The sequence below is a fragment of the Beta vulgaris genome, chromosome 8 (assembly GCF_026745355.1).
Source record: "Beta vulgaris subsp. vulgaris cultivar EL10 chromosome 8, EL10.2, whole genome shotgun sequence".
Taxonomy (NCBI): Eukaryota; Viridiplantae; Streptophyta; class Magnoliopsida; order Caryophyllales; family Amaranthaceae; genus Beta; species Beta vulgaris.
Genome location: NC_079209.1, coordinates 55,364,626 through 55,391,111, shown reverse-complemented (window position 1 = coordinate 55,391,111; position 26,486 = coordinate 55,364,626). Strand labels below are relative to the sequence as shown.

General features: G+C 34.2%; 2 protein-coding genes across 2 annotated transcripts; one reads left to right on the top strand and one right to left on the bottom strand.

The window, feature by feature from the left end:
• Nucleotides 1-2,602: 2,602 nt before the first annotated feature.
• LOC104901982 (hypothetical protein) lies at nt 2,603-10,909 on the top strand. The gene is made up of 9 exons (XM_010689620.4): nt 2,603-3,376; nt 3,895-4,018; nt 5,110-5,189; nt 5,555-5,681; nt 7,905-8,018; nt 8,898-9,096; nt 9,187-9,232; nt 9,771-9,846; nt 10,272-10,909. Exons 3-9 carry the CDS (start codon nt 5,121-5,123, stop codon nt 10,679-10,681), a joined length of 1,041 nt encoding a protein of 346 aa, XP_010687922.1. The 5' UTR covers nt 2,603-3,376; nt 3,895-4,018; nt 5,110-5,120; the 3' UTR covers nt 10,682-10,909.
• A 1,653-nt stretch (nt 10,910-12,562) lies between these two features.
• On the bottom strand, nt 12,563-17,108 carry LOC104901981 (probable galactinol--sucrose galactosyltransferase 6). The gene is made up of 5 exons (XM_010689619.4): nt 16,791-17,108; nt 14,568-15,907; nt 14,093-14,302; nt 13,532-13,666; nt 12,563-13,429 (listed from the first exon to the last, which is right to left on the bottom strand). Exons 1-5 carry the CDS (start codon nt 17,058-17,060, stop codon nt 12,784-12,786), a joined length of 2,601 nt encoding a protein of 866 aa, XP_010687921.2. The 5' UTR covers nt 17,061-17,108; the 3' UTR covers nt 12,563-12,783.
• Between the last annotated feature and the right edge of the window lie 9,378 nt (nt 17,109-26,486).

Sequence of the window (26,486 nt, the reverse complement as noted above, 5' to 3'; positions counted from 1 at the left end):
GCTTGCTCTTTGAATTTCTAGCTAATTTTCATATAGTGTAAATCAAAATCCAAAACACAAAGTCCTTTAGAATTCACTTTGATTGATCATATAAGTGAATTACAACTCCATTGTATCTCATTAGTTATTTCGTGGTAACCCGATGATCCTAGTGGGGCGAAATTAAACTAATAGGAAAGCGTAGATTCCGTTCCTTGGAGTGATATATCCGGTTCTCTCATTGATCACACCTAACAGTTGTTCAAATGAGTATGAGTTTGTCAATTGAGTATGAATTGTGTTGGGGTTTTCTTTAGTTTTTTAATTATGATATTTCTTGATTTATAAAATAAGCATACTCATTTGAATTTTATGTACTCATTGATTAAACATAGTCAAATGCTTATAAATGAGTGTGAAAATGTCCAAATGAGTATGAAAGTTGTTTAAATAAGTATGAACTGTACAAATTAGTATGAATAATATAAAAAAATGAAAATTAAATTAAAAAGAACAATTGTGGTTGAAGTAAGGAGTCAAACCGCCAACCTCTATGCAAAATGGGGAAGGAGGCGCAACACCATGACCACTGAAGCAAATGTGGTTTTGCGATAGATTAGCACGTGAAATGTATATAACAGATTACCCGGGTGTACCTATCGCAAGGTGCACCTAGGTGTATGTTATAATTTGCGCATGGGTACTGGTCCATGAGGTATTCCTATTATATTCTACCTATTTTTCAACTATTAAACTACGAGGATTTGAAGAATGAGTAGGATTTAATTAAGGTTAAAACTAACAAAGTTATTAGCCATCAATTACTAAGGACATGTTGATATATTGTCAAGAAACTGAGGGGTACATGGTGTATTTTGAAAAGTATGAGAATACATGATGAATAAACCGAAAACTCGAGGGTAATTGATGAAAAATCCGTTTATTTTATTTGGGTTCAACCCAAAAGAAACCCAAGATGCCAAGACCCTTCCCAAAGTCCTAACTAAACCCTCTAGAATTCTCGTTTTTTTACCGGTGAAAAACCCTAAGACGCAATTCTCAAACTCTCGCTCACTTGCGTTGTTGCCTTGCCGGCGTTACCGACAGACCCGTTTCTGGCAATTTCAAGGCACGGGACGGCATGATAAATGAGGGCCTCTATATATATATATTTTACGTTTGTTGTACCCTCTATGGTCTATGCTATTTAGAATTTATTTTTTAAAAAAACAAATTTATTAATGGCACTCACTATTTGAAGTGAACAACACTTGAGAAATTAGTATAACAATTAATATACATAAGCCAACAAGTAATTCCTATCAACTTCTCACTTCACATCTATACTAATTTAATACAAAAAATTCTACAAACAACAAGACGTCGACTTCACATCCAAACCCAAAAAACCTATCAAATCTCTCATATAAAAAAATATACGAAAAAAGAAATTTCACAAACACAAAGATAAAGTAGAAGAAATCCATCTAAAATATAAATGAACAAATACCTCAAATTTCATCACCTCAAAAAAAAGTGAAACTATTGGGTTAGACCGTCTGACCCAATGTATTTGGTCGGACGGGCTGAGCCCACAAGTTTCATGAACGCGCGACCCTCGCAACTAAGTTTTCAAATATTAGTAAAAAGCACAGGTAAAGAAGAAGAAGACATTGTTAGATTACGAGACATGAAAATCAATGATGTGAGGTATATTAAATCAAGAATATGTCATTTCTGAATTTTCTCCAAGCAATTAGAGATAGAAAGAGAATTCAGAGGAGGAGAGAGAGAGTAAAGAAAAGAGAAGATAACCTGGATGTAGATAAATACGGCAGTAGCAACAAAGAGAAGCCATCTGTAATCACATGAATATCTCGACATTTTTACACTCGTAATTAAGAAATCGAAGATGGAATTATTAAAGCTTGTTTATCAAGTTTTAACGTAGATGAAGTTTTTGATCTATGATTATGAGTTTTGGAGTTTCATGTTCAAGATTTTTGCGGCAAAGGAGTGGTGAGAGAGAGAGTTTTGGAGAGAGAAAATGCGGCCATGTCGCCGCCATTAGTATTGGCGTTCGAAAAATCAGCAGAGGTTAGTGTTTTGTTTTTCAGTTGAACTTTGTTTTCTTTCAGTTAGACTTTGTTTTCTTTCAGTTGGACTTTGTTTTGTTTCAGTTGGACTTTGTGTTTCTTTCAGTTGGGCTTTGTTTTGTTTCAGTTGGACTTTGTTTTTTTTTTCAGTTGGACTACCTGAAAAAAAATGAAGACTACCTGAAAAAGAATGAAGACTATCTGGAAAAAAATGAAGACTACCTGAAAAAGAATAAAGACCAACTGACCCAAAGTAAGTCTAACTGAAGTACAAAAACCAACTGAAAAAAAAAGAAGACTAACTGAAAACAAAATGAAGACTACCTGAAAAAAAATTAAGACTACCTGAAAAAAAATTAAGACTAACTGAAAAAAATTGAAATCACCTGAAAGTCGTCCGACCAAAGATTATGATCGGACGAGTCCGACACAATACGTTCTCCCAAAAAAACCCTCAAATTTCACCATTCAAACAAAAACTGTATTAAAAACCCAAAAACACATGAAAATAAAATAACAAAAAAGAACCCACAAAAGAAAAAAATAGAACCTGCCAGCAGAAAACAAAATCCAGTTTCTCCATTCTCTCTCTATTTTATCGAGAACTTCCTTCCCTGGTTCTTTCAAACTCAACTGCATCTTCATCTTCCTTTCAGAATTTGAGTCAAATTTAGATTATAAATTCGAAACCTCTCTCCTCTCTGTGGGTTTTGGGATTTTCTTTTTCTTTTGTGGGTTTTGAATTTCGATTTCGGATTCACTCAATGGTAAAATTGAAGAAATTCGAAATCTCTCTTTTCTCAAAAATGTGTGTTAATGGAGGAAGAAGGAACTGCATGGGCGGATTTATTATGGTTCACTGGTTCAGGTGAACCCAATGATTTTTGGAAAAAAATTGCCCGTTTTTTTTTTTTTTTAAATTAAAAATATTTTAGATATTAAATATTAGATATATACTATATGCGTGTAAAATAAAATATGAAAGAAGCTTGTTTCCTAGTGATTTTGTATCTCCACACGCATGGGGTTCGAAACCTCAGGCAAACTTTTTTTTGTTTTTTTTTTTCCTAAGCCTCCTCATTTCTTTTCCCCCACAACCCAGCCAACATTTTTCGTTTTTCTCCCAAACAAAGTCAAAACCCTAAATAGTGAGTAGTAACTCCCTAGCCATTGACGGCCCACGGCCAGTCGCCCACCGTGACGGCGTGACACCGTCTCTTCCGTCTTCCCCACCGCGACGGCGAACCAGCCGGCAGCAAGCCTGCAACCTTTCCGAATTCCGGCCGATTGAATATTGAAAGGTAAAGCCCAAACCCAATTCTCCAATTTTAAATATGAATTTTAATGTTTCAGATTTTAGTCTTTTACCTGATTAAAATATGTAATTGTAGTTATGTAATTTTGTTAATCATTTAAATGTTGATTGTTGTGTATTGTGGATTGTGGATTGTGGATTGTGGATTGTGGATTGTGGATTGTGGATTGTGGATTGTGGATTGTGGATTGTGGATTGTGGATTGTGGATTGTGGATTGTGGATTGTGGATTGTGGATTGTGGATGAATGAATGATTAATGTGATTGAACTTTGTAGTGTTTAGACTCATGGAGTTGAAATTTCTTAGGGTTTAGAACTTTTTTGGAAAGATCGTGCAGGAACCCATAGTTTGATATTTGAATTAAGGGTTTAGAATTTTTTTTGGAAACATTGTATTGTGACTATGAAGGGTTTAGATTGTATTGTAGTTTGATATTTGAATTAATGTATTGAACTTTGATTGAATGAATGTATTTTTTTTTTTACCGGCTCCGAACCCATAGGGTTGGAATCTTGGATACGCCATTGGAAGGAAGGAATTATGAGGTGATTGAGATTTGAGAAGGCCCAGAAGGGGAAGGAAACTCACTGTCAAAACCTATTATCTCGTGCCGGTGTTGTCGTCTGGTACTAATCACTCCTCCTACTTCTACTTTTCTCCTCTCTGTATTTGCAAAGCTGTAATGCTTATAATTGACGAATTCTAAAACTTGCGTTAATTTAACTGCTTGATGTTTTGAATTTTGGGATTTTAATATTGGATTGAAATGTATAAGCTCCTAGTTCAATTAAACTTTAGTGAAGATTAAAAAGGGCTAAAGTACAAACTTTTGTTTTTGGAAATGTAAAATCAAGTGAGGGTTTGTGTATCATCCTTTGAATTATATATGCTGGAAATTAAGCTAAGTAAGATGTAGAGTTGGTAATTTTGGTGCTTTAGGTTCTATAATTGTAACAAGACTTATTTTATATAATTATTAAGTTAAGTACGTTTTGAATATTCATAATTTTATTTGAGAGTAAGAGTATGAGTGTTTATCAATTGATTTTGGATTGTTGTTGGTTGTTGTGTGATGTTGTTAATGATGCTGAAGATATTGTTTGCTTGTGTATTGAAATTCCAAACTCATGGTGATGTGTTTGATGAATATATGAAGGTATTAATTGGTTTGATTTAGAAACCTACATGATAGAGTGAGACTAAATAGTTACTAGGAGTCCTAAAATATATTAATTTGTGCTGCAAGCTAGATAATTAGATATTGAATTAAGAACTTTTCATGACTTGAATTTCAGACTGAAAAGAAAGAACACACAATTATTACTAAAGAGTAAAGAACATTGACTCTAGCAAGCGCTTTGTGTTTTAATCTTGATTTAAAGTCGAATTACATCCATGATTGTATTTAGAAATTTGGGTTTTTGTTGTTGTTGGCTTGTTGCTTTACGAATCTCGGTTTTTGGCTCTTCCTGAAACTCAAATTTGGGGAATGTTTCCGAAACCATAAATTTTTTCCAATTTTCTCTCTAGTCAATTCTTGCTTCAGGGGTATAATTCCACTAAAACTAAACACACTTTTTCACCGATTTCGACTTATAAACTCAAATATGTCCAAAGTTTTTTTCATGACATGATAAAATCTAAACTTCGTTCTTTTGGTAGCCTGTTTTAGTAGTTGTATGATTTAATGAATGCTGACAGTCTTGTTTTTCTGCAGGTTCTCGTTACATGTTGCGTGCAATGGATTTTTCCCATTTTAAGCTAGATATTGATGATCTTATCAAAGAGTTTTCCAAGGTATGCTCGGATGGTATTCAGATCTTCAAGCCCCATTATATTCTAGCATATGATTAATGTTTTCTACAGTTGATTTGATTGATATAATTGGTCAAATTCAAGCTTATTTGGGGAGGTATGAAAATCTACTGTCAATTTGCCACTTCCCTTCTTTGTCCCATATAATCCTAGACGCTTCTTTTCTTTGTTGGTTGACCTTTTTTTCACATGCCTGTATATGTGGTCTTCCAGCTTTCCAATGGGTTTTACTTCTGAAGTAGTGTCTGGCTTTGTTATTGCTCTTTTTTTTCTGTCTTGTTACAGTACATTCGGATGCCGAAGCATGTTTTGCCTTGAAATCTAGTAATGAATATGTTTGCTTTCAGGGAGAGCTCAAAACGTTGTCGGACATGAAAAAATTGTGGCTTGAACGAAAGTTTTCCTACATATTTGATGCTCGGCCTTCTACCGGCTTGACGATATTTATGCAATGTTTTTACAGCCATACTATAAGTAAGTTACTTCTTTGATTCTTAATCACGTAACATTGACACATTGTACATTTGTACAGTTTGTTTCAAGATACATCTTTTATGTTTGTTCAGCGAGGTGAGAATTGTCATGAATCCTTAAATCACTACTAGTCCGTCCACTTTTACTGTCACCTCTAGTTGAATGTGAATCGATGTATCTAGCTAGTTAGCGCATATGCAAACATTTGTGAAGCCTTAAAATGTTAAGAACTGCTGAGTTTATATCCTGCTGGTTATACCAAGTGTATGTAACTCATGAATTCATTCAAGTTTCTTTTTTGCTTGTTCTTGGCTCTTTTACTGTTGTGTTTATCCCTTTTGGCCTTTTTATCATCAATTTATGTGTTATTCTCTAAATCCCTTTTCAATCCATATTATCTTGAAGTCAGTTAGAGCGGAATTGAATTCACAAGTTGGTAGATTATGCTTTAATATGTTCTATCTGGACAAGGATTCTGCTATGCATATAAAATATGATCAAATATTTATCTAATGAAAGTTACAAAGAGTGTGTCATGATACTCAGTGACTCACTAAGCAGAGTATGCAGTGTTGTTCATGGTTCACAAAGCAGACTGAGATGTTTTATCTTTTTCTCCTGTCAGTCTGTTTGCTAGTTAGGATAGTGAGTGGTATCCTTCAATTTGATAGTTGAAGCTTGACAGTAATGCTAGCAGACGCAGAAGGGAATTCTTCTGGAACCCTCTGTCTTGATCTATTGAATTATGTTTCTGCAGTGTGAGTTTCTCTACTTTAAGGAGATGACAGACAATACTAGGACTGCCCTAAAGTCCATTGCTTCCATGTGAACTAGTGCTTTATCCTTTATCCATCTATATTAGGAGTAATCAACCATATCCAGAAACACCCAAGGATTATCTTTGACCCACTTTGTGCATCTGAAATGTGCTCGTGGCCTACTTTGTCACACCCGATAGACAGAGGACATACATGATGGTCAGAAGCAACTATTGGATTGATATAATGTGATGCAACTAGAGAAGGATAGAGAACGTGGATGTCCTATACATTTATGACTCAGTCCTCTAAAACGCAAAATTGACCCACTGGATTAGTATATATACTTTTGGCAGTATATATGGATTAAGTTAAGAACCATGTATATAATCTCAATTTTGGTGTTTCACTACCTTCTATTTGGTGCCCAATTTAAGGACGAAATCAATATTAAATCAACAACCCTCAAGAAGGGCACCATCAAGCAAGTGCAAGACCATTTCATAATCTGTAAGTCATATTTTAGTTAACAAGAGGAGGAAGAGGGGAAAGGAGTGTAATTTCTCATGCTATTCTGAGATAGAAGAGCTGGCTTTTCTTCTGACATCTTCTTTGCCTTTGGGTCTCTGAGTTACTGTACTAGCCACGTGCAGAAGCAACTGCACTTCTTAACTTCAATCCCTTTCTTTCCAGTGCTCATGGTAAGCATTCAAATTCCAGATTAGAGAACTAATAAAGTTTGTGACGACAATGGCATGAAGAGCTTACTGCTTACTGCTTACTGCTTACTGCTTACTGCTTACTGCTTACTGCTTACTGCTTACTGCTTACTGCTTACTGCTTACTGCTTACTGCTTACTGCTTACTGCTTACTGCTTACTGCTTACTCAGGCATTTCACCAGGGTCCAGGAGGGTGAATCCAACTCTTAGTAGTTACTCCCTTCCATTTAAAAGTGCAAGATTTGGCTTCTTCTATTTTTAACTCCCATCTCTCTCTCTTTTTTTATTGCTCTTATGGGTTTCAGATCCTATTTCTGATGTTCTGGTGCTGAAACTTCTCACCACTAAATTAATCTTGCTATATCATCATAGTCAGCTAGAAAAGATGAATATGCTTGTCAAGATTAGGATAACAAACTTGAAACGCGGAGTGTAATTTACTGGGATCAGACACAAGTTTAATAAAGAAATTTGATGCTTACTGTTTTATCCCATATATTAATTTGATTATCATTCACATACGGAGAGTTGAATGAGTTCCTTCTATTGCCCCTTTGTTTTAAAAAGCGAATCTTGTGTTGTAGTAGTATTGCTAGTCTGTGACGTAGTATTTGTTTTGGTTGGTTGCTGATATTCTGCCCTTCTTGAGTCTTGATAAACGATTGTCATTGTCTGATTAAAATTTATATAGTTTTGTTGTTGGATGAATACTTATGATATTCTTCTTTCTGGGACTCTAAGCAGGTCACATGGCCCCCACTAATTCTTTGTCACAAAGATTGGGCGCCCTCTATGTCCTCTATTGTCTCTATGAGACACAACCATTCAAGCCTTTGATCAAGATTTATCTATCTCTTGGTATGATGTTGCTTTTTCCTATGAGTAAATCAACTTATGCTCTTTTTTCTTGAGTTTAAGTTAAAGTGCGAATTTATTTATATAGATCAATGCCTATCACATATCACAGCAGACGAAGCTATCATTGAGTCATTAACTGATTATTCTTGCCTTAGCCCTAGTACTTTAGGTGCCTAATAAATTACATACTTCCTCCGTTCTGTTTTAAATGAAACATTGGGTGAAATGACATTATTCATTGATTCAATTTTGACTCCAATTTATTGCTGTTATCTAAAGAAAAACATAGTCAAGTGGGATCTTGTTAGATTCGTCTCGATGCATACTATAAAATTGTAACTTTTTTATATTTTTTAGGTGTGCATAACTAAAAATAGTAATGATTAAAGAAGTGCGTCGAGTTGCGTGAAAAGCAAACGTTTCATTTAAAATAGAACAGACGAAGTATATAGTCTTCCTTTTTTTGGCAATAACTATACAATCTTCATAGTTGCTTTCCCTTGTAGTCATCCTGGGAATTCATTTTCTTCAAGGGCTTTCATCTTAGGTAAGAGCTTGGTAGTTGGTAGTTTGTACGGACACAAAATCTGTTAAAAAGCAAGAAAGCTTTATTGTCCCTGATGTCATGAAAATATCGTAAACTATTTCTGTTCTTTCTGCTAATATACTCCAAAATTTTCATAAATACACAAGGTGATCTATAAATCGTTAACTTTAGTCTCACTTATTGCTGTAAATGTAATAGAGAAACTTCTTGTATGTCTTGTTTAGAAATAGAAGGCCATAGATGTCTTCATGTCTTCTTTGATTGATTGACATATATCTTTTCGCCCCCAACCGTTCATTCAGAGGTGCCTAATCTTATGATGGACTTGACAGGAGAGTTAAGACAACTGAAAGCTCTAGTTGTTAATGCAAAAGAAAAGGGAATCAAAGTAGCATCTGTTTTGGTCAAAAGGATGCTAGATAAGAATGCATTTTTGTTTGGCTTTGTTAACACAAATGATTATTCTGATAAAGAGAGGATAAAGGAGTTGGTAAATGTGCAGAATGCTTGCATAAAGAAGATGCATGAAAAGTATGTCTCAATCTTAAATTTTAATTTAAGAATTAGCTTATATGAATTTAGCTGCATGATTGGTCTTAACTTGCTGCTTTTCCTTTTCAGATTGTTGGCTAATAATGACATTGAACGTCATCTTCACTTGGACATGGTATGTTTCATATTTTTGCGTTGCTATGTTTGTTGCTGACTTTAGATAAAAGAAAAAATAAATATCACACACCTACATGACTGAATATCATGCTATCACTGTGAAAACTGTGGCAATATGTCTAAGATGACTGAAACTTTTTATCAAGTTCAGCTGGTTTTAAACAGGTTTATGCTGAGCTCACAAAAGCTGGTGAGATTGAAATACGTCTTTTGAGTCACTAATGATCCACTTTGAGGAGGTGGTCATTGTTGTTGACTTGAACTTCAGACCTTTTTGGCCCTTATCTAGAAGAAACCCTGATTTCTGTTTCTACTTGCCCTCTAACATACAAACTTATTAGAGTAAAATTAATTGTACTACAAGAAGGTGATTACCCTCGTTATTCCCTGCTTTGCTCCTTTATATGCTGTCTTTTGAACTTCTTTGTCAATTCTTAGGTGAATTACAACTGAAAAGAAATGCCTGAATCCTTTTTGAAATTATTACTGTAATTTCGTTTCTAGTCGTTTCTTCATAACTTGAATTTATGGAACAGGGCATGGAACTTGACCTAGAAGCCCTCATGAAAATGTCCAAGGAATATGAAGAAACAAAAAATCTTGCCATCAGAGGTATTTTTCTTTTTTGTATATCTTATCTTTCTTTCCTCTTGCTCGAGTTCCTTGTGTCTTGAATGTTTTATTCTTCTTCTGTCTTGATGTTATTGAACCCCATTACTAGACTTGGCTAAACTGGCCTGTTTCTTATTACACAATTCAAACCCTCACTACACCTGAAAATGTATGACCTATCTTCACCTGAGCTGAAATTGACCCAAGTCAACCTGGAAATTAGCATGTCTAATATTGATTACCCATTATGATAGAAAGAACTTGTTAGTTATTACGACCCAACCCAACACCAAATCCAGCGAGACTCAGGACCTGATTTGGACGACCCGTTTGCCACTTTGCATGAGACCATAACTGCCAATGCCTCTTCTTGGTCCTTATCTTTGCTAACTTCTTTTATAAATTCGCGTTTTTGTTTCTTTTAGAAGCTAGCCAGATAGTTGATGTCCAAAATATAAACCATATAACGGAAGATAGGCTGACAGTTGGAGATGAAGTGCAAAAGATAAATGAGGAGTGGGGTAATCAAAAGGAAATGTTCTTGCAACTAACACGAACAGACCAGCATCCAGCTGTAACTCATACCAAGCAAAGAGAGAGATCCCAAGAGCGGTCGATGCTGCTGCATGCTGCTGAACAACAGCAAAATGATGATGAACTGCAACAAACTAGGTTCATGGAGCTACTCTTGGGAAATCAATCACCAGAAGCAGCTCATGGGAATGCTGGACGCACGCCAAATGAGCAGCATTCAGTTCCCGGAGAAGTTGAGCTAGATGATGACTTAGATTATGCTATGGACCTGGAGAATGAGTTATTTAGAGATTTCCTCTAGATTATTTATTGTGGGAATGTTGATATTTGTGCCAAAAGAAGGTTTGACATGGAAGATTAAAATGAGTGTAGTTATATAGGTCATAGGTGAAATGAAATTTATACATATTCCAATTTTGATCAATTATATGTAAATACATAAGCAAAATCACTATCTTGTGCTATTTCTCAGTGATGATGAATACTCACGTTTTGTATTGTATTTTAGGCTTGTATTATTGTTGTGTTACTCTTTTGACTTGTGGAACTAATTTGTTGATTGCTGCTTCAATTTGTGGATTTGTGGAATTAATCTGCATATACTATATCAATGAAAACCTACTTTCATTAACATTAATTTTGTACTGTCAAAGAAGAGGATGAACTTTAAGCTATGGTTTTTTTTTTTATCAATACATTCTATGTTAAATTGTCACACTTTTGTAATTTGTGATAATATTCTGAAAAGAAAGAATATATACTGTTTCATCTTCACACTAAAGATCATTATGCTTGAAGATGAATTATTGGTATAGAAAATTATTATGGGACTAAGAGGGAGTATAGCTATATACTCTAGAATTAAGCACATTGATTCATCCATTTGAATATTGTATACTTCCTCCGTTTCAAAATAGATGGTACATTGTTGACTAAAACGCTTGTCGAGGCACTACTTTGACTACTAACATCTTTAATTATGTATTAGAGTAAAGTATAAAATTTTGATTTTCTGAAAATATACATTAAGACAAATCCAACAACATATTACATTATAACATTTGATTTTACCTGATAGTAAATAATGCATGGTCAAACCTCATTCATGAATAGTGGAAAAGTCAACAATGTAGCATCTATTTTGAAACGGATGAAGTATTTGTATTGCTTTGCCATAGTAACAAAATGTCACTATGGGCAAGAACTCTATAGTGAGTAGGGGGCCTCCCCCACCTCATGGTTTAGCATTATTTATACCCACTTTGTTCGAATTGATTTTTTCGTTTGGACGTGGAGATTAGAGATAACTTAAGTAGTGACATATAGTATAATTTTCTAGAATAAGAATAATTAATTAGAAAACGTGATAACTTTCTTGGAACATCTTAAAATAGTAAAAAGGCTATTAATTCTGGACGATAGGACTTTATATAAGTATACAGTCATACAGATATATCAAATATGATATGGGTAGTGTCTTGGATTTTTCTGAGACATTTCTTATAAGCATCACCATTTGAAATAGCTAACTAGTATTGCTTTGAGTTTGCATCTAACACTTGATCACTGCATCTTTTCATGTTTATTTGATTGAGAGTTTTGTTTTTATATGAAATTATAAGCTTTATTTGCTGGTGAATCTCGGAATGATGAAGTACATGAATTTTGGCATTTTCTACCTTTTGTTTTTAATGTGATTGATACTTTTGGTGTTTTGTCCATTTAATGATGCACCGAGTAGTCATTAAATATTCAGGTGGTACACCTGGCATTTGATACCGATGAGTCATTGTTTTCTAGTCCAAATTACTTGACCTAAATCCAGATCGCACTCGGAATATATGATTTCATTTTTTGAATCAAATTGAAGTTGACCCAATTAATTAATGTTGACATCTATTGTCTATCATAATATAATCATAACTCGAAACTTGAAAAATGACTCATCATCCAATTATGACTTGAACTAAATTGATTAAAATGACTTAATTGTCAAATCTAATATGAAAGTTAATATGTTAAATTTACATACAGATAATGGATTTCGCCTGAGACACACTTAACTATAATAATGTTAATATTTACTAATGCAACATCTTTCTCCGTAATATAAGCGCTAGTATCCTTAAAGAATCAGGAAATTCGATTATGTAAGAATGCACTACAGTTTCTGCACCATGAATAATGTCTAACAGAGTAACAGGAGCATTTGAGTTGCCAATTTCATAACTATAAGTATCCTCCATAATCAGAGTATAATCTTACAATAATTTAGTAACAAGAAAGTTTACATCCTTGCTTTTGAGCAGAAGAATAGATCCCTCACTATTGTGCACCTCCAACATTTTCACATATGAGGAGAGCAAAGGGAAAAAGAATATAGCACTACTACAAAGTACAAACTCATAACTCAACCTCAACAATGTGAAGTTCCTTACTCTCATCTGGCATTTGATCTAAACTCAAGGTGACCAAACCTGATCCAGAATCATACTCAAACTCGATCTCCTCGGACCCAACTCGGCATCTCTTCGGCCTTGTTGAAGAGTAAGCCCCAAACATCCCACAACCTTTCACCTCCATTTGGACCTTCCCCACCATTTCATCACCATGGGTCATACCATTCTCCACTCGAGCTCCGCTCCTGACTTGATAGGTTAGCCCGTTGATGGCTCCACCCGCATTAAACATTTTTATTAGCCCAAATGGGGCAAAGCTAAAACCAGGTGCTAAGACCTTGATGGGTGTTACAGTGTAAATTTCAAATTCCAAGACTTTGAGGGACACAGGCAAAGCTACATTGTACGGCAAGGTGATAACCTCACCAGTCCTGTAACGGTAGGCAGCACAGTCCCCACTCCAGTCGCTGGGGTCCACTGCAGCCTCGTTTATGAGGTGGACATCTCGGCCACGGACCACACCCGTTATGGCTTCTGGTCGGGTCGGATGGAAGGTGTTTTTCCGCTCGGTGCTACTCCATGCTGCCCCTTGGCAGTTGTACACTCCTAACACCCCAGTGTACTTGTTCATGTTCCATATCTTCAACAAGCTGCATTTTTGTCACAGGAAATTAGAAGTTAGACATTATACTTTAGAATCATAAACTATAACAAGCTAGATAAACGAGCTTTAGACTTTAGAGGTGTTATACCTAATACCGTCTCTAGCTGGATCACTGAACAAGCAATCACGGGTTGGTCTACCAGGCAAACGAGCCCTGAGGACTGATCCATCAGGCAAAACAAGCTTCCTAAGCAGATCAAAGTTGTGCTTTCCTGGTGCATCACTGTAACACAAACACAAAAATCAGATAACTATAATTATAAATGATATAAACTCAATCAGGTATCACACGTAGGTTTGTTTTCCCCAACTTCTTTTCACTTATTTCAGGAAAAAGTTTATATAAGTTAAGCAAATGGCTAATAATTCCTAACAAGTTGCTAAGTTCAGATAAGTTAAGTTCAGGGATACTAATTTCAGATTATAACTTTCAAGGCTAATATGTTTAAGTAAGTTTAGTAGTTAGGATTAAGATATAGGACCATGGCTCATAGGTTATTATTAGTCAAGTCTTTGGGCTAATAAGGGATACACAAGTTCAACTAACAACTAGAATAAGTTCTAATAAGTTCGATAATATCACATAGGAAGATTAAGGGGAAGAGAATGGACCCTTAATAAGATAAAAGACTACACAGATTTTATGTACCTGACATAGATTGGTCCACCACTGATAGCTCTAGCTGAACCATGATATTCACCAGCAGGGTGGTCTGAATGGAACATGTCCCAATCAGGTAGCATAAACTCTCCTAAGAAAACACTGTTGTAAGCCACGGCTGCAATATGGATGGTATGTGACACGGGATCTCGTGGGTAAAAATCATCTGATGCTCTGACAATCGCGGTTTGTTTTGAGCTGTTCACAACACAACAGATTACAACGTTAATGCATAGTACTTCCTGCAATCAACATGGTTGGTTTTAAAGATTTTGGAGTATAAGATCTTATGTCACAAAGTGCAAAACGACAACCATTCTTGAATACGAATTCTCAAATATTTTACTGGTTAAATTAGCTCATAAAAAGGAATATTAGAAAATGTCCATCACAAATCCAATATTAGAAGCAGGGAAAAGAAAACAGCCAAAGCTTTGTGAAAGGAGGCGAAGAAGAAAGTTACCAGTACAATGCATCGGTGTTGTGGCTCATGCAGGCGATGCAACCATTGTCGGGAAAGTTCCTAGCCACAGAAGCATCGAGAGCCTGGTGGTATTGTCTAGTGAGCTCCACACGACCACCGAACCCTGTGGCTAAGGTCTCTAAGATGCATTGGACATCCACCTTAACCCCATCAATCCCATTAGAAGCCAAATAACTATGCAAGTCATTGTAGAACTTGTACACACTCTTTGGGTTCACTAGCCCTAACCCTTGCACCTTCATAGGGTCACTCTTCCACACCGGCTCATTTTCCACAACTCCTTTAGACACATTAGGGTACTTCATCAGTGACTCGTATTCTTCCATCTCCTTAACCCCAGGGCGGACCCCACCCCAATATCCTGTGATTGCATGCCAAACATACACGTATTTCAACCCGTATTTTTCCTTAGCTATATTTACTATATTCCTAATCCCTACACTAGGGTCATCCTTTTTTTGAAACTTCTCGTTCTCCTTAATCCCAGTTAGTCTTGGCACTAGTTCATCCTCTTCCGATGAAGTTTCCTTTTGTTGATCCACCCCAACAGACTGCCAACCATCATCAATGATCACAAACTTAGGTGGGGTCCCACCAGCAGAGAGGCTAGCCAATCCGGCCTCAACGCCTTCTTGGGTAACTTCTTTGTAAAATGCATCCCAAGTACACCACCCAAAATAGTCAATAATGCTAGGTAACTTCTTCTCATGACGTTGCCTAAACGTCTTGAGATGAGATTTAACGGCCCTCATAGCCTCAAAGATCGTGGCATAGGGATCGGTCCCTGCACTAACAAACAGAGAATGAGTGAATGAAGTCCCTTTGATTTCATCATCCCCGCTCTCTAAGCAAAGCTCTAACTGATCATCCTGTGTGTTCCCCTGTAGGCAAGCCCTAAATGGACCCTCAACCAAAGGAAGAAACACTGTATAGATGATTTGATTGGATTCATCTCCATCGTCTGATTCAATGTGCGACCCATCTTTGGTCTCAACCAATAAAAACTGAGTTTCCAAAGGAATCTCACCACCTTTGTCACCCATTTTTTGGGCCATCCACCATAACTTGAACCGGAAACATGCCATGAACCGGACATCTCTAAGAGAGCCTAATGACACCACATGGCGGCTGCTCAGTTGATCGAACTCTGCCCCTACAAAAACTCCCTCCACCGGACCAGATGATGAGCCTGAGGTTGCTATCACATTGTCTGGAACTCCAGTTAGGATGGTCCGGTCTTTTACAATTGCTTTCCCGTCAGCAATTCGAACAGCTGGTGCTATTGTCATTTCTTTTTCTTTCTCTAGGCTCTCAGATCTCTGTCAAAAATGGAGAATTAGATGACAAAAAAAAACCCCTCAATGATCATCTTGTAATTTTGAGAAAACCAGAACCAGATTTTAACAAGAGAAAATCCCTCTCGACTTAAGGATTGATTCATGATCTCTTATTCAATTCTACAATCGATGTGTACGTGTACCATGCGCATGATACACCAAGGCTTTCTTTTATAAGTAGCTCATTTGGAATTTGGAGGCTCCAAATCAGCAATAAGCAGAAGATACCTAGGCCTAGGGTGTGCACTATGCTACATGGTACACCCGACTGTATAACGTATGCATTGATCCAATCAAGGCTTTATAGTTTACAAATACAGTTTGTTATATGAGTTAAATAGTTTATGATAGGATGGTGGCATGGTGCAGATGTACACTAAAACCATAATGAACAAAAAAGAAACTTTACAAACTAGTATTACACTTGCTCTAAATTAGATAGTATATTCCTAGAATCCATATTAATATAGTTGATCAAATATTAAATATCTCAAGGTAATCAAATTTCTTTTCTTGATCATAGTATATAATTAAAGTTAAATATCTAGCACATAAGATTAAAACTACCCACATAGATATATTTGGAAGAAGATTGATTGGACCCCACCTAAAATAACTCTTACAAAAATGGAAAATTATCTCAAAATCTATTAACCCAAAATGGTATACTCTATTTCCATATGAATTTCATCTTCAACTAACAAAAATCCCCAAAATGTTTTGGACATTAACCCATCTTAGACCATAACAAAAACATAAAAAAAGATCACAACTTTACATAATTATCATCAATCATCTACAAATATAACAAAAACCCAGAAGAAGAAAAAAGAAAGATTTAAGCTTTCATAGATTAAACACTTACTTTGAAAGATTTTACAGAGAATGCTTGAAGATTAAGTGGCTTCTTATAAGATCTGAAGCAATTTAAAGAGAGAGAATTTGAGTATTGCCCAGAAAATTTAGGTGAAAGATTGGAAAAAAGTGGTAAATTTTGATTATTTGGTTTGAATTTGCAAAGAAATGGGTAATATCTGTTAATATTATTGTTGTTTGTGTGAGAAAATAGAGGGAGAGGAGATGGATTTATAGTGCTGCTAATTGGTCTATTTCCCTGCAAAATTTTTGACGCCATTTTTTTTTTTGTGGGGTTTTAGTGTTTTACTGTTATTTTAGAAAGAGAAATTAGGAAGGTGGGAAATACTTCTCTGCTTTGAATATCTAGATCTTCATTTTAATTATTGTTGTATGATGATCCAACGGTGGATATGTGATGTTGTTTGGATTTGATGGTTGGAAATGTTACACGTTGGATCCACGTCCTAGCTTAATCCATAATATAACCCTCTTTTTGGGAATTTGGCAAATTGATTAGTTTGAGTGTTTGACTAGCAATAAAGTCCAAAAAGATGGATAATTGATTTTTCACATTATCCAAAAAAAATTAAGTAATGAGTCATAGTTTATAGTAGTATTGTTATTACGAACTTAAAATTATCAATCTAAAAAAAAATTTGTGTTATTTTCCACGTTCTTTATTTTTTTAATTCATGTAGAAAATTTTTCACTCCTACATTATGAAGATCCTATTAGATCTCTCTTAAATTGAATGTTTATAATATCAATATTTTACTAGTCATATATATGTATTATGGATTGTAGAAACACAAGAGTGGCCATTTCAAAATTGAAGGAGTACTGATATTGTAATTAAACTCGGCAAAATTGATGTGTAATTAAGCGATTATCACGATCCAGTTAATATACGAAGACTTTGATTTCGTGATTAAAATTGATAATATAATTCTAACTCGAGCTAAACTGACTCGTTATTAACCTGATTAATAGCGATCAGGTGAAAATGAGATCAAACAAAAAAATTAACAAAACCAAACTAAAACTAAACCACTTGACTCATCACTCTGTATGTGAGTCATTGCATGCACTTGTATCTAATTAACCTGACTAAAACAATTTTAAAAACTTGTTTATCGCCATCATTAGTTATGTGTGTGTTTAATTTTGAATGTAGACACATTAACATGGGGTTGGTCTATCATGACCTCTTTGGATATTGATTCTTTACTAGATTATAAATTTGCGTATTTTAATAATTTAGATTATTTAGGACACAATCATAAGAGGGGATTTTTTTTAATCGTGTTAACCTACAAAAATTAAAATTGTTGACGTATCATTCATTAGAATTCAACAATTGCACATTATAAAATTACTTGTGAACTAGTAATAATCAATTTAACAGATGAAAACTATCAACTAAAACCAGTTTTAGTAAAAAAAATAAAAATTGAATCGGTAAAATTCTCCTTATGTAACAATCACGTGATATGGTTAACATAGTTTTTTTACATGCAACACGTCACATCATTAATTGATTGATCGATAATAATTATATGTACAAAAATACTGATAAGAATTACAATGAAATTAGTATAAATGCATATATGTAGTTACCAATAAGCAAAAATAAAGCTATTGATCAAATTCAAATTAATATAAATCAAGATAAATTCACATATTAGAAAATAGATAGTCCCTTTATTAGAGGTATGTTGTCGTTCAAAAAAAAAAATTAGTCACTTCTTCACTTTTTGTTTCATCATTCTCGGGATTAATCTAGATGGTAATGCATTTTTCTAGTTGATGTATTGTAGCTACGTGTTCAATTTCCAGGCTTTTCGTAGTAGTTGAACAATCATAGAGAGGATCACTAGTGTATTAGTGTAATTATAAGAATGTGTTTTGTCCCTTTTTCTTTTTACACTTTCTATTGCTTTTCACCTGTTAATCTAGCGTTGGTGCAACGTTTTACTTTATTTGGAATTGGAGTTAAAGTGAGCAACTTGTTATTGTAATTTGTATTGCAACTTTCTATCAAGTACATGGTGCAATTTCAGGGTGGTTCTTGACCAATGAGTAGATGGTGGTATGAGGTGTAGGATGAACCAGCTCCAAAACGCAAGGTAAGAAGAATGAAATGCACCATTTAACATGCAAAAAGTAATTGATTTGACAGCCAATATACATTTCCATTACATCCAGTGTACATGGCGAAAATTCAAAAAACAACTGATTTGACAATTACTGTTCACCATTTAATAACTGATTTGATGTCAACCGCCATCATTTCCCTCATATACTGTTCACCACTTCTCTCTTTTCCACACTCATCCTCCTTGTACATTCTTGGTTTCATGGTTGTTCATTAACAAAATCAAAATGTATAATGACAGCCCCGCAGCTAAAAGTAACCCAATTCCTGAAGCTGATGTCAAGTGAGTAATTTCCAATCTTTGTACACTAGTGTGTTAATGTTTGTTCACTAATGAAATTCAATATGTACAATTACAGTCTCATCCCAAAATTCAATAAATCACAATGTACACTGATGATCATTACTTTGATCACTGAAAATTCTCAAATGTACACTCGTATATTATTGTACACCAAACCATATGCATTTGTACATTTAAAAAATTATTTCAGCAAATTAATGAGAGAGAACGAGAGTGAATGAGTGAGTGATGAGAGAGAAAGAGCTGGCCCACTTTCAAAAATATTGCCAAAAGCCGGCCAAATGGGCAAGGTGTAGGATGCTCATCCTACACCTCGCGGTGTAGAATCTAATTTGCGGTTCTTGACCCATACAATCACAACAATGGAATAGGGCTTCTGAAATATAAGGATCTCTATAATATAATTATTTTTGATTGTTTGAAGAAAAGATAAAAGAAAAACATTTGGATCGGTGGTAAAAGTGTAAAAGAAGGTATAATGAGAACATGAAATTCATCAAAGTTTTGTTGTTTAAACTTTTGAACACGAGTCTTATACTTCTATCTTTTTTTGAACTACAAATGAATGGCCTAATTAAGAAAATTGTTCAGGACCTTTACTATTTTTGCCCATACTTACCCCGCCCCTGTGCAATTTTCATTTACTTGGAGTGAGTAATTAACCCACTTTCATTGCAAATCAATGACATGGCATATGACATAAAATTTTAACATTCACAAATTTTGGGGTGTAACTATTATACTTCCTTCATTCCGTTTTATATGAAATATTGGATGAAATGACACTATTCATTGATCAATTTTGACTGCAATTAATCACCATTATATAAAGAAAAACATAGTCAAGTCTCAAGTGAGATGTTTTTAGATTCGTCTCGATGCATACTATCAAATTATATTATTTTAATATTTTTTACGTGTGAAAATTAAAGATATTAATGATTAAAGAAGCGTGTTGGGTTGCGTGAAAATGCAAACGTTTCATTTGAATCAGGACGGAGGAACTACTATAATTTATGATGTAACGACTCACAAACCATCATTTTTTTATTAAAAAAATCAAAATGACATGGAATAAATTACAAAATGACATGAAGTTTATGTCATTATTTGTATAGTTCATGTCATTCTAGTTGGAGTCTATGTCATTATGCATGTTATATAATAAGTTATGGTGTAACATGTTACACCCAAGACATACTTTTTTTTTTAAATTTTAGGTCAAAGTGAATATATTGATACTATGGAGTTTTCCATGTTAGAATTCGATTTTATTTGTAAATCAATACACTGCATATATAGATCAGTTTACGTGCACAACATTGACAAAAATATTTTTAATGTATATATCATTATGTTAATACATAGACATTGCACCAAATCTAAGATAAAAATAAGTAATCATTGTTTCAAAAAAAAAGAGTAACAAAGCAAGATAAAAATATGGTCAAAATAAAACCTTGGTGTATATTTTTATTCATATATACGTGTTAAATTAATATCATACGATATAATAGCAATCTATTAAAATAAGAGCTACTATAAATCTATGATAATTACCATCTGCAAGTAGGTGGCATATAGCTCATTTGGTAAAGTGTTATACAATAGTACCCAATATTTGAAAATCAAATCTTGCATATATATTTGTTCTAAATAATCCTCTAAAGTCTGTTTACTTCGACATAAAAAAATGAATTAAACTGATTGCAATTGAACTAAGTTGAATTGAATTAAACGGATTGCAACTGGACTGAAATGAATTAAATTATAATTAATCGAAATGATAATTGAAACTAAATTGAACTGAATTGATTATAACTGAACTGAAATAAATTAAACTGAAGTGAAAATAAGTTGGAGAGAAGAAATTCTAAAAAAATAAAATAAAGAATTATATGTCTAAATTTAGCTAAACTCCCTTGCCATACGCGACACCAATAATATCTTTGTTAGTATATCTATACAATTATATTAAAAGGCGTGCTCTTCTTAGGGAGTTTTAGTTCATGTAAACCATCTACAATAAAAAAAATTAAGAAATTGCATAATATAGAGTTTGATCCCAAGACCTCAAATACTATTAAAGTTTTAACCACTAGGCTAAATTGTACTTAGTGTTATTATGATAAAGTATTATATTAATAAATGAAATTTTTTCTTATCCAAGGCATAACCCAGGCCTAACAACTACTCCCTCCGTTTCATTTTAATCTATACACTTTGACATTTTACACTATTCACAAATTGCACTTTGACCCTCATTTGTGATTTATAGATAAAAAATATAGTCATGTGGGATCTTGTTAGATTCGTCTTAGTATGTATTTTATTAATATGTACTTTTTATAATTTTTACAAATACAAAATTAAAGATATATGTCCTTAAAGTTTTACATTGGCATGCGAGCCATGCGTGAAAAGTGTAAGTGTGTAGATTAAAATAAAACGGAGGGAGTAGTTTTATTCCCATAAAGTGATAAAGGTATACATAACCATGCACACGAGAACAGTAAACTTCAATTTTGTTGGCTTCAGTTTACTTTGTAAAATAAAAATACGCGTAGCTTCCGTTTATATCCTTCCACGTGTTTCCAGCAAATTTTTATGTCATCACGTACACAGCCAATTTTTCTTCTGCGTATGAGTTGTCTATCTTCATTCCATATAACCATCTAATTGCAGTAATTAATTGAGCAGTAGGTGATAACCTACTAGTATTGGCATCACTTTCGATTTCAGAGGTTATGAAATCGAGTCTCACTCCTTACAAGGAGGAATTCCCAATTTACCCTCTTTCTTGCAAGGGATTTTATCTTACCTAAAAAAAAAACACTGGTAGCATAATTCATTAATTACTAACTAATATGAGATGATCAACATTTATTGCTAACAAGTGATAAATTAGCACATATGAAAAATATAATGATTATTATTGTTAACCTTATTTGACCATGCACAACAAGAAAATCACCCTTTTTCGACGGTCAAAATTCATCGGTAAAAACACGGTGTCCGTCAGTAACACTATTACCGACGGCTAGCCGTCGGAAAAACACCCTCAGAAAACTAGGCGTCGGTAAATTTCGGATTACCGACGGAAAAACCGTCGGCAATTGTTATTGTTGGCTTTTTTCCAATTACCGTGAGATTATTTGTCCATCACAAATTAGCGACGGAAAAACCGGATTTCACCACCGTCACAAATTAGCGACGGAAATAAAGCCGTCGTAAATTACCATCGGTCAGTGGTTACCGACGGTTTGTCGTCGGCAAATGGATTCTTTTTTTTTTCTTAACAGCCCACTTATACTGACGGACCGAGGGTAATTTACGACGGAATAAATCGACGGTAGTTTCTATTGAATTTTTTTTCCATATTAAATATTTTATTTTGGAACCTATACAATATTTAATATAATATACATATGATCCAAGCTCCATACTCCATACTCGTTGTAGTTTATAGAATAACCTGTTTGTAGTTTATAGAAATATCAAATACTATTATAGTTAATATTTGATTAATATCCGACATAATATAAAAATATGCATCTTCCACGTTTACAAAATACAAGTCTTAGACAAATCTAAACAACAAATGTGGATCTGTTTCCTCCCGCCGCTGCTTGGGTCGTCGCCAGGGTCCTGAGTGGAAGAAAAGAAGTCGCGGCACTGACTAAACATCCGATCGTAGCGCTCCAGTGCCCTCTTCATCTCCGCAAATTGTGCTTATCTTTCCTCTTCCTTTTGCAATCTCGCTCTCTCTGCCTCGAGTCGCTCTCTTTCCATCTCTTCTCTTTTCCGCTCAGATTCTTCGAGGCGCGCAGATAATTGAGAAATCATGGATGGAGTGCAAGTCGAAGAAGAGGAGTTTCCACACCTCGATGACCTCGCTCTGAAAGTAAAGATCATTTGCACTCGTACCAAGACCCAAAACTCTTCCCTTTTTCCTTCCACCAACAGTCTCGAAGAATATTTGGTCCGGGTCTTTCTGAGTTCCGCTTGCTTGACATTCTGAAACATTTTTGTCATATGCGGCCTGCAAAAATTCAGTTAGTATACAAGCAAAAGACCTGAAACAAAAGTAAAAAAAAAGGATGATTTAAGCTTGTTACTCTAATGCACAAATGCTATAACTCTAATCCAGTCGTGTGATTGAGATTCATTATTGTTTCTCATGTAAGGAGCATTTTCATTTTCCCTACATATATATACTAATTATTCTAAAGATTTAAATGATTTATCAACAATATGTTTTACTGTAATTCTATACACCTCCCATCAGGGCAACACGTATTGAAATCTGTAGTATTGTAACTTGTTAGATGAAGTTTGAAGTATCAATATTCATTAGTCATTACATTAATTTAAAAATACATAAAATTTTCTATCTGTAGAGAGATTCCGTAACTTGTACACGATGATTATCTTTCATGGAGTGTGGGATTCTAATACATTAATTATAATTATAAATTTGGAGGACATAAAATCAGGAATGCTGTAATTAAAATTCTTAAAATATTTATGTGATAATAATGTTTCGTCGAAGAAAGTACCATAGAAGAATTAAGCAGGTGGTGCAAGAAAATTCAATCATATTTTAGTTTAAAAATAATATATAGAACTATCAATTGTTATTTTAGTAATTTGTATAACAATCAGTAGGCTATACGTGTAAACGTGTAATCTTATATAACATCCTTAGTACACTATGATAAATTGATGCATGATTGATGTCCTAAATCTCAACAAGAACGTATTCACAAAATACTACGTATTAATGTCTAAATTAGTTTTGGAATTTGTGTAATGCAAAATACAAGAACATTATGAGTAGTAAATTAGTACTCTTAGGCTCTTTCTCATAATCTAAAGTAGAGTGGAGACTCATACCATATGGATTGAGTATTAGAGTTATGGAGTAAGTTTTCTATTTAAGATAACGGGATATTTATTTAAGGATCGATTGAGAATAGTATAAATAATTATTATTAGTAGTAGTAATTTTTAGGTAGTTAAGTTGAAGTTCATTTCATGAGAGTGAACGTTGGAGATCCCTCTTGTAAGGGAATAAGGGTGAAACTCGATGGTAGGAATTTATTCACCTCGGATTCCAAAAGGTGATAATGCCAATACACTAAGCCATCACTAGTTGCTTATACAATCAACAATTATTTGAGGAATGGAGGGGTATTAGATATATTAAATGCATGAATTTTTTTATTGTATTTTAATTATTTATTTAACACTCGCAATATAGATATTAGTTGTGAAACATGCATTTTCATTGTGTTGAAACCCATTGAAAATTCACTTATGAGTGTCCTAAATTGGAGAAATATGAGAAGAATAAACCACTTTATAAGATTAGGAGTTACTCCTCCTATCACCAGTTGGTTTTAAGAGGGAACCTCTTTGGCTTGTAAGTGAGCTAAAACTCTCATCCTCTATGTTGGGTTACCCAGACCCATTTCATATAATTTGAAAATTAACACATTGAAAATCGTTAATAATAGATTTTCTTTTATGTATTTTACAACCATGTATCAACGGATGGAATATGTGACATTGATGAGATGGTGATCAACATATTTTCCATATACCTTATCATTGTGCTTTTTTTTTATTATTAAGAAAAATAATTGGTCTTAACACCAACTCCTGTTAAACTACTAGCTTATCGGACACATCAGAGGTTAGTTATAAAATTAAACAACCCAAAAATAAATTCTCCAACATATTAATGAGATGAGGATTCGAATCCTAAACATATATCCTGAAATTTAAGGTGATACTCCTCCAAGCTACTACTTTTCCCCCGCTTTATCATCATCATGCATGGATTTGATAAATGATAAGTATAGTGTATAATTTGTTGAAGAATCATTCATGGTGCGTTGATAAGAAAAACGAATATACTCCATATTTAGATCGATACGGCTTAATTTTACGGAGATGCGTGACAGCAAAAGGCAAAAGTATATGATTGTCACACACATACTAGGATAATGACGCACTAATCTAAACACAAAAATGTGAGACATGTTAAATGTACAGCTATGATTGATGCCATGTAAGGATAATGAAAACGAAATGCTAAATTTTTGTTTGTTCGCAAATTATTGACCACAAAACTTAGCAATTTTTAATAATATGCATGGATTAATACTAGGTTTTAAATAATGAGACAAGACATCTGTATAAATTCTTTTTTCTCACAAATACTAATTTCCATCTTAAAGATAATGCAAGTGAATACTAATTAGTCCATCTTAAATATTGGTGTAAAATCATCATATAGTATAATCTAAGTAGGAAAGTAACTAACAAAGTAAAATTTTGCACCACAAAAATAGTTTAAAACTTTAATTGAATATGATTTGTTGGTAGTATTTATTATGTATGATCTTTTCAGTATATTGATAATAAAGTTATGAAAGATACTGATATGTTTCCTTTGTTTTTTTTTTTAAAAAAAATCTTTCTCACTTGAAATCTTGACATTATTCATATTTAGAGAGAATCTTCTCAATTTCTTTCAATTTATAAAAAAAAATATAATCATGTAGGTCTTGTTTGATTCGTCTCAATTAGTACATTATTAATATTCAATCGTTATAATTTTTACTAATATATAATGAAAGATATATGAGTTCAAAGAGGTGCATTGAGAGGCGGGTACGAGATAGTGAGAATGATAAAAAAAAGTGAAAGTATTGGGTCAGACCGTCTGAACAAATACTTACTGTCAGACGGGCTGACCCAGTGACCTCAAAACACCCTCTCCTTTGGCCCTTAGCTTCACAAAGCTCAATCATCACCATTTTCCCAACACTTTTCACCTTCCCAAACCCCCTAACTTTCCCACATTCTCTCTCCTCCATAACAACCCAAAAAAATGGGACTCAAAAAACGCAGCAAAAAACCCACCCTCACCGAGCGGAGACTCGCCGCCGGTGGGCCCATTTGTTGAGTTCCAGAACGGCGAAGACAACGCATGGTACAATGTTCAGCTCTTACTTCATGGTGAGACTTTCATCGTCACGTTCATCGAATTTTAGCAGAAGTTGATTCGACAAAGAAGGTGATTAATAGTAAGGATGAAGAAGGTTGGGCCCCACTTCATTCTGCTTCCAGCATTGGCCATCTCGATACTGTCTCAACTCTCCTCAATAAAGGTTTTTTATTTTACCTTTTTTTTATTATATTCTTTTCCTATTTTCCATTTTCAGTTGGACTTT

Bases quoted from the DNA above. Each gene is read 5' to 3' on its own strand.
- LOC104901982 (XM_010689620.4), top strand. From the start codon at position 5,121: ATGTTGCGTGCAATGGATTTTTCCCATTTTAAGCTAGATATTGATGAT. The intron at 5,190-5,554 runs GTATGCTCGGAT...GTTTGCTTTCAG, and splicing joins TTATCAAAGAGTTTTCCAAG to GGAGAGCTCAAAACGTTGTC. The intron at 8,019-8,897 runs GTATGATGTTGC...TGGACTTGACAG, and splicing joins CAAGATTTATCTATCTCTTG to GAGAGTTAAGACAACTGAAA.
- LOC104901981 (XM_010689619.4), bottom strand. From the start codon at position 17,060: ATGGCGTCAAAAATTTTGCAGGGAAATAGACCAATTAGCAGCACTATA. The intron at 14,303-14,567 runs GTAACTTTCTTC...TGTTGTGAACAG, and splicing joins AACACCGATGCATTGTACTG to CTCAAAACAAACCGCGATTG. The intron at 13,667-14,092 runs GTACATAAAATC...TTTGTGTTACAG, and splicing joins GGTGGACCAATCTATGTCAG to TGATGCACCAGGAAAGCACA.